General features: G+C 46.5%; 1 protein-coding gene across 3 annotated transcripts; it reads right to left on the reverse strand.

The window, feature by feature from the left end:
• Nucleotides 1–1,893: 1,893 nt before the first annotated feature.
• On the reverse strand, nt 1,894–5,060 carry LOC132831397 (noggin-like). 3 transcript variants are annotated; one of them, XM_060849519.1, is made up of 3 exons: nt 3,884–5,060; nt 3,573–3,657; nt 1,894–2,961 (listed from the first exon to the last, which is right to left on the reverse strand). In XM_060849519.1, the coding sequence occupies exons 1-3, from the start codon at nt 4,619–4,621 to the stop codon at nt 2,873–2,875; spliced, it is 912 nt and encodes a 303-aa protein (XP_060705502.1). In that variant the 5' UTR covers nt 4,622–5,060; the 3' UTR covers nt 1,894–2,872. The 3 variants fall into 3 exon arrangements, 2 of the variants coding, with proteins under 2 accessions (XP_060705502.1, XP_060705504.1); XR_009646493.1 differs by having other exon boundaries at nt 2,898–3,443; nt 3,573–5,060; XM_060849521.1 differs by lacking the exon at nt 3,573–3,657 and having other exon boundaries at nt 2,924–2,961.
• Between the last annotated feature and the right edge of the window lie 2,480 nt (nt 5,061–7,540).

The raw sequence follows: 7,540 nt of genomic DNA on the forward strand, positions 1-7,540 counted from the left end.
GAGTTCCGACTTTGAATCAGGACACAGCTAGTCCCAGACGAGGCTGAGTTCTTCAATTCCATTGTCTAGATTCGCAGAATGGACTGACAAGTGGAATACTGACCATTACCAATGTCACAGACCTTGACAACCTCCTGAGTGACCTTCAGAAGGACAAAGTAAACTGAGGATCTAAACATATTTCGAGAAAGTTATCAGATTTAATGAAATGTGTCCTTTACTTTAGGGGAAATCAATTCCTCTGAAGGTATCGAACCAATGATCTGATAAAGACAGATCCATTCCTCAAGTTTGGGGAAGCTTTTGTCAAAATGTTTTATCTATCTGTGAACATCAAGGGTTAATGAGTGTGTAGAACAGTCTCTGCTGTACATTTGGTCCCTGAAACTATTTTAAATCCTAGCCTAATCTGTGTTTGGTTGCTGTCATTGGCTGCAAGGCCTGTTTTATAGAGGTGCTCTGCCAGGGTGACAACTTCTTAAGTTGAACTGCCAGCTAAATGGTGGGCACTTCAAATCCAAACCAGACAACCAAGATAACTCTAAGAAAGCAAAAGCTTTCTTAACAAATTAGAGCAGTCTCCCCCTCTTCCCTCCCTGTGTCCAGGTTCCCTCATCCCTTTCTTCTCACCCTATCTTCCCTCTCTTGTCCTCTGTCCCTTCACCATCACCTCCTCACTCCACCCCTCCCTCTCTTCTTTCCAGTTGTTTTCTCTGCCATTCCTGTCCCTCTGATAATTTCACAGCATTGAAGTCCATTGCCAATGTTTCCTTTCAGGAGGATGTTGCTGCCACCTATAGTGAGAGACCTGAATGACCAGTGGAGAAAGTAATGCACAGTGTAAAAGTACGACTTTGAAAGAACTCTCACATTGTGGCTGCAGAGATGTATATCAGATCAAACATAAAGAATCTGGATAGGAAGGCTTTTCAGGATCCTGAGGACATTCTTTCTAAGCTCTGACACCAGCATTGGTTTCGGAACCCTCCCAAAAGAGAAAGGCAATAAAACATGGGAATGATGACGACTGATCCAACCTGATCTTGTACAAAGAACTCCCATTCGGACTTGTATCTGTCATTCCCAAATTTTGCTTGTGTCCCCTTCTTCCCACTTGCAAGCCTCTCCTCATCAGCACTGATATTTACGTGGTTCAGCTTCTTATTCAAAAGATTTGTTCCTACTTCCCTGACTTGATGTTCTGCTTTCGGCAGGATTTTTTTAAAGATGAGAGTCCTTGACATTGATCCAGCTTCATCAGAGACAGTTCTTAAGAGTGAATAGGATGTCTGACACTCCTGTTTTTCTTTTCCCGGCACCCATGTCGTGTGTATGTAGATGTTGGACACAGTGAAGAACAAGTGTGCAAATCTTTATTTATATTCCACCACCAGGAAGAAAGGAAACATGTGAGTGGCCAGTGACCAGCAGTGCCTATAAACTTACTTATGGCCAGCTTGGCCAGGCCCAGGAGCAGACCCATGAGGACATCCTCTGACCTGCCCTCTCCACTCCACACCAGGTGTTTCAGGAGGAATTAGATGTTGCTTATCAAATTGTGCTAGAAATCACAACACCCAGTTCTAATCCAACAGGTTTATTTGAAATCACAAGCTTTCAGAGTGTAGCCCCTCCATCAGGTGTAGAAGGGGCTATGCTCCAAAAGCTTGTGATTTCAAATAAACCTGTTGGATTGTAACCTGGTGTTGTGTGATTTCTGACTTTGTCCACCCCAATCCAGCACTAGCACCTCCACATCATTAATGTGTGGCCAGAACTAGCCATGCCAATCCCAAATTCACTCCATTGGGTCCCAGTCAAATCTCACAAACCAGCAAATTACATTCCGATCCTTCATACTCTTCTGCAAAGAATTCGACACATATCATTGAGTGAGGTCTAAATACTTTATAAATCATTAGGCAGTATGAGTCAAATGTTGCATATTGATAAGACAGTACATTAATGGACTACAGCAACAGGAGGAGTTCTGCCATTCACTGAGATCATGACTTATCTGTATTCTAAGGCTCTCTATTCATAATATGCCACCCAGCAAAAGAAAATCAATTGCAGATTTAAAATGATTGTTTCAAGTCGTATGACTGCTTGAAGTGAAGGGCTTTCACAATTCCATCTCATTGTGTAAACAAAAAGTTTTTGCCTCATGGCTTGGAACTTGCTTTTACAATTATATCCCCTTTTCATGTGCCCTCCAGCAGAAAGGAGTTTCTCTCTATTGATCCTATCAATCTACAGGTCTCATGGTTATGGACATAATCAAGACCACCCTATACATCAAACTCTTGCTACTGTTACCATGAGGAGCATGATCCTGATTTGTCGTTGTTAAGGAACAGATCCTCTCTTTCTCACTAAAATCAATGATATTTGTCCCTTTTTAAACAATTTCAATGTGCTAATATAATGCGTGATAGATATTTGATTGACAAAGAAGCCAGACAGGAAAGTGAAGTTGAGACCACAGTCAAATTAGCCAAGATCTTATTAAATGATAGAGCAGATTCAGGAAACCTTGCCTCTCCTAACTCTCTCGTTCTTACAAGACTGTATTCACCATCAAACATGTCAGGAGGCTTTGCAATGTGAGTTGCCAACTCTGGTTGGACATATTCCTGGAGGTTTCAGTCAAATATTGTCCACTGCACTCACCTATCCCAGAATCATACTGTACATGGAATTCAACTGAGGCACTCGGAAGGGAATTAGTCATGTGTTTGAAAAAAGAATGTCCTGGTTACAAGGAGAAGGCAGCAGAGTGGTACTAAGTGAGAGGAGCATTCAGAGTGCCACTGTAGACATGATGGGCCATAGGCCTTCTTTTACACTGCAATCATCTGTGATCCTGAGATCAGCAGCCTTGCTGTTGAACAAGCTCTTTGAAATGAGAATTCCTCTCCCCTGATCCATCCCCATGGCTTCGAACTTTGAGGATCAAAACTGTTCGAAGAAACATAGGGAGACACATTTGAGTTAATGACTTGCAGATTTTGTTCCCAGCTGGTCGCTGTACAGTTCCAATTAATTGCTGCCATATCCAGTACACAATTATTGGGTAAATCAGGCACCACAACAATCTCTTCAGGTGCCTGGCTGCTCCAGTCTGCCAGAGAGAGGAAAATCAAGGCTAACAGCACGCAAGGTGACTGTGAGACGTAAGGGTGATAATGTCTCTCTAGGAAGGAGTGACCATAACTGGGAGAGTCGCACAATCCAATGGGCTCTGGGAGTGAGGATTTCAGAAAAGCAAATTGTGATGTATTTACAGGAAAGACTCCGATTCCATGTGACTTCTTCACTCACCAACCTCCCAAAACAAAAACTGAGTGAGTCTGTCTTGGGCCCTGTGTTGGTGAGTCAGTCAGAAAACGGAGGCCTGTGTTGATAACGGAGATGTAGGAGGCAATTGAAATAAATTCTCCCTACAAGAAGAGGGTAAGTTAGTGGCATAGTGGTAATAAAAACCTATCCATTCCAATTTAGAAATACTCAATAGAGTCTGCAGCCTCAACAGCATTTTAGTGGAGAGACAGTTCCAGATTTGCCCTCACCCTCTGTATGAAATATGCTTCCTGGCATCACCCTCGAATGGCCTGGCTTGAATTTTAAGGTTCTGTCCTCTTCCCTTGTTCTGGGCTGAAAGTAGAGAAAAAGTTTCAATCCAGTGACCTTGTGATCATGTCAAAGACAAATTTACAGGGTTCCCTGCTCTAACTGCAGTTTGAGAGGTGGGAAATAGCCCTCCCTGGCATGGGGGAGGGGGAGGGGGGGCTGCACGATGGTTGCAAAGGGAGGATGAACAGCCAGCAGGATGGCTTCACCGACAGGAGCACTTACAAGCGGTCACTACAGGGTAAGGTACCTGCCTCCAGGTGCACTGCTGCGCTACCCTCACTCGTTCCTTCACCGTCCAGCAGTGCCACACCAGCAGCTTGATGTGTGCCCACTCGGCTTGTGTGCAGCTCATGCCCGGGGGCCAGAAGCAGCTGGCCCGGCCCGTGTCGCAGTCGGTATGCCTCACCCACCTCGGCCAGAAAATGGCCCCCAGGTCCACCCACTGGGACGTGAGGGGACAGATAGCCTCGCGCACCAGCCAGCGCCTCCACTGGGCCTTAACCGCCTCGCTGGCCACGGCGGCCGGCTCCAACCGCTGAGCCTCGTGCCAGAGCTTCCCGCGCAGCCGCAGTGCCGCGGCCGCGAGCTCGCCGCTCAGTTGCGGCAGGTGGCCGCGCTCACTCTCGTTCCCATGGCGACCCGTAACCGACATCCAGAAGGGGTCGAAGGAGGGACCGAGGAGCTTCCTAAGCCTCTTCGAGTTGAGTTGCTTCGGTCTCGGTGAGTAACGGTAATGGTCGTCGCTCAGGCTGAGGGAGTAGGGCCGGACGCTGTTCGAAACCTTCATCCTACCCCAAGCGGTCTCGGCCTCGGCCTCGGACCCTGGGCGTGGAGTAGGCCGGAGCCGGGTACCCGGCCTTCCCGCCTGGGCATCCGCAGAGCGACTTCGCGGCTGTGCTAACGATCCGGACTGTAGCAGGAGGAAAACGATAACGGCCTGACAGGGAAAGGGGGTCGTAGCGGTGCGAGGGAGCTCCCGAGGCATCTGCGCCGTTGTCCGTCACCTCCCCGGGCGGCTGAGTGAGCTTCAGGCGCCGGAGACTCCATTTAAACCCACACATTATCGCCGCATCCTTGACGATCGCGCTCAGCGAAGCAGGGCAGGAGGCTGCCGAGTTCACAGACATAACAGAGAAGTGACAAAACACCCAGCAGAGGAACGACTAACCTTCGGCACCAAGCTCTTTGTAGCTGGGTGGCCCGTCCTTACAGAGCACCATCATCCCACCCCCTCGCCGGCTCTCAGATCATTGCTGCAGGTCTGGCACAGTTTCAACATTTGCAGATGACACAGAACTTGGAAATATTCTGAACTTGCGAGGAGCGCAGGCTGGGTCCTTGGGGGAGCAAACAGTAAATGAAAGCTCTGGTTAGGCCCCATTTGGAGTACTGTGTCCAGTTTTGGTCCCCACACCTCAGGAAGGACATACTGGCACTGGAGCGTGTCCAGCGGAGATTCACACGGATGATCCCTGGAATGGTTGGTCTAACATACGAGGAACGGCTGAGGATCCTGGGATTGTATTCATTGGAGTTTAGAAGATTAAGGGGAGATTTAATAGAAACTTACAAGATAATACATGGCTTGGAAAGGGTGGATGCGAGGAAATTGTTTCCGTTAGGCAAGGAGACTAGGACCTGTGGACACAGCCTTAGAATTAGAGGGGGTAAATTCAGAACAGAAGTGTGGAAACATTTCTTCAGCCAGAGAGTGGTAGGCCTGTGGAATTCATTGCCACAGAGTGCAGTGGAGGCCGGGACACTAAAGGTCTTCAAGGCAGAGATTGATAAATTCTTGATGTCACAAGGAATAAGGGGCTACGGGGAAAATGCTGGTAAGTGGAGTTGAAATGCCCATCAGCCATGATTGAATGGCAGAGTGGACTCGATGGGCTGAATGGCCTTACTTCCACTCCTATGTCTTATGGTCTTAAATTTGGTGCAGAAAAGGAAGATGTTAGCGAGTTTTGAGAAGATTCGTAGCTCAGGTTGATGTTCTGGATGTAGGTTAAGGCTGATGTGACACATTGATAGGAAGCAAAGGCAAGATGAAATAGAGTGCACAATTCCAAAGAAGGTGTAGAGGTACAGGGAACTGGAGCTATATGTGATAAATTACCATTGACCAGCAATCGCACTGAATTGAATTTATTGTCACATCAACTGAGGCACTGTGAAAAGCTTTGTCTTGCGAGTAATACAAGCAGATCACATAGTTAAATAGCATAGACAAGTAAATAATAGGTAAACAGCAGCAAAACCCAAAACACAGGTACAGGCAAATGCTAAGGGTTTGTGAGTCCATTCAGTATTCTAACAACAGTAGGGTAGAAACTGTTTTGAAATAGTCTGGTACTTGTGTTCAGGCTTCTCCACAATGGTAGAGGTTGTAGAAAAGCATTGTCAGGGTGAGATGGATCTTTGAGAATGCTGGCGTCCTTTCCTTGACAGCGGGCCTGGTAGATGGATTCTGTGGATGGGAGGTTGGCCTTTTTGATTGTCCGGGCCGAGTTCACCACTCTGTGTAATCGTTTCCAATCTTGAATGGTACAGTTACCATACCAGGTAGTGATTCATCCAGACAGAATACTCTCAATGGCACAACTCTAAAAGTTGGCATGGGTATTTGCTGCCATGCCAAATTTCCTCAGCTGACTGAGGAAGAAGAGACATTTTTGAGCCTTTGTCACCAGTGGGTCCACATGAAGAGTCCAAGAAAGCTTGTTGTTGATGACCACTCCCAGAAGCTTGACATTCTCCACTCGTTCCACCTCTGTGCTGTTAATGTGTCGGGGGGCATGAGTAACATTCCACTGAAAGTCAATAATTGAGTTCCTTGGTTTTGCCGACATTGAGAGCTAGTTTGTTCTCAGTGAGTCATTTTTCCAGGTCTTCTACCTTCCGCCTGCAGTCTGTTTCATTGCCACCTGAGATTTGACCGACTATGGTGGTGTCATCAGCGAACTTGTATTAGTCTTGTATTTGACAATGCAGTCATGGATATACAGTGAGTACAGTAGTGGGGTGAGTATGCGTCCCTGGGGAGCTCCAGTGTTGAGTGTTAGTGAGGATGAAATATTGTCCCCAATCTTCACTGATTGTAGCCTGTGGGTCAGGAAACTGAAGATTCAGGATCTAGGTTTGCTTGCTGAGCTGGAAGGTTCATTTTCAGACATTTCATCACCACACTAAGTATCGTCTTCAATGAGCCTCCAGACGAGGCACCATTGATGTTTCCAGCTTTCTATTTATATGTTTGAGTTTCTTTGGGTTGAAGATGTCATTTCCTATTCTTTTTCTCAGGGTGTGGTAAATGGGTCCAAGTCAACGTGTTTGTTGACAGAGTACTGGTTGGAATGCCATGCTTTTTGAAATTCTCGAGCGGTCTCGTGGCTTATCCGAGAATGGATGTGTTGTCCCAGTGAAAATGATGTCCTGCCTTATCTGTATGTAAGGATATTAGTGAGAGAGGGTCATGTCGTTGTGTGGCTAGTTGATGTTCATGTATCCTGAAGCCACCATATTGAAAGCAAGATACGTCATCAGTGCTTCATCCGGAGGCTCAATAAAGATGTTACTTAGTCAAGCAATGAAATGTCTGAAAATGAACTTTCCAGCTCAGCCAGTAAACCTACATCCAGAACCTCAACATGAGCTACAAATCTTCTCAAAACTCGTTAACTGAGGCTTCAGTTGCAGAGAGTGTGTCTTAGTCCGAGATCACTAAGTTTAGTAATCAGTCTTGAGGAGATAATAATGTTGACTACAGTTCAGCCTTCAATGTGTAGGATTCTTATGTAGCTGTTCTTGGTGTCAAGACGTTCTAGGGAGGAATGAAGGGCAAGTGATACGGCATCTGACATGGATCTGTTGGTCTGATAGGCAAATTGGAGTGGGTCAAGAG

Source organism: Hemiscyllium ocellatum, chromosome 33 (assembly GCF_020745735.1).
Source record: "Hemiscyllium ocellatum isolate sHemOce1 chromosome 33, sHemOce1.pat.X.cur, whole genome shotgun sequence".
NCBI classification, from domain to species: domain Eukaryota; kingdom Metazoa; phylum Chordata; class Chondrichthyes; order Orectolobiformes; family Hemiscylliidae; genus Hemiscyllium; species Hemiscyllium ocellatum.

Bases quoted from the DNA above. Each gene is read 5' to 3' on its own strand.
- LOC132831397 (XM_060849519.1), bottom strand. From the start codon at position 4,621: ATGCCTCGGGAGCTCCCTCGCACCGCTACGACCCCCTTTCCCTGTCAG. The intron at 3,658-3,883 runs GTACCTTACCCT...CTCTACTTTCAG, and splicing joins AGCAGTGCACCTGGAGGCAG to CCCAGAACAAGGGAAGAGGA. The intron at 2,962-3,572 runs GTGAGGGCAAAT...TTCTTCGAACAG, and splicing joins AAGCATATTTCATACAGAGG to TTTTGATCCTCAAAGTTCGA.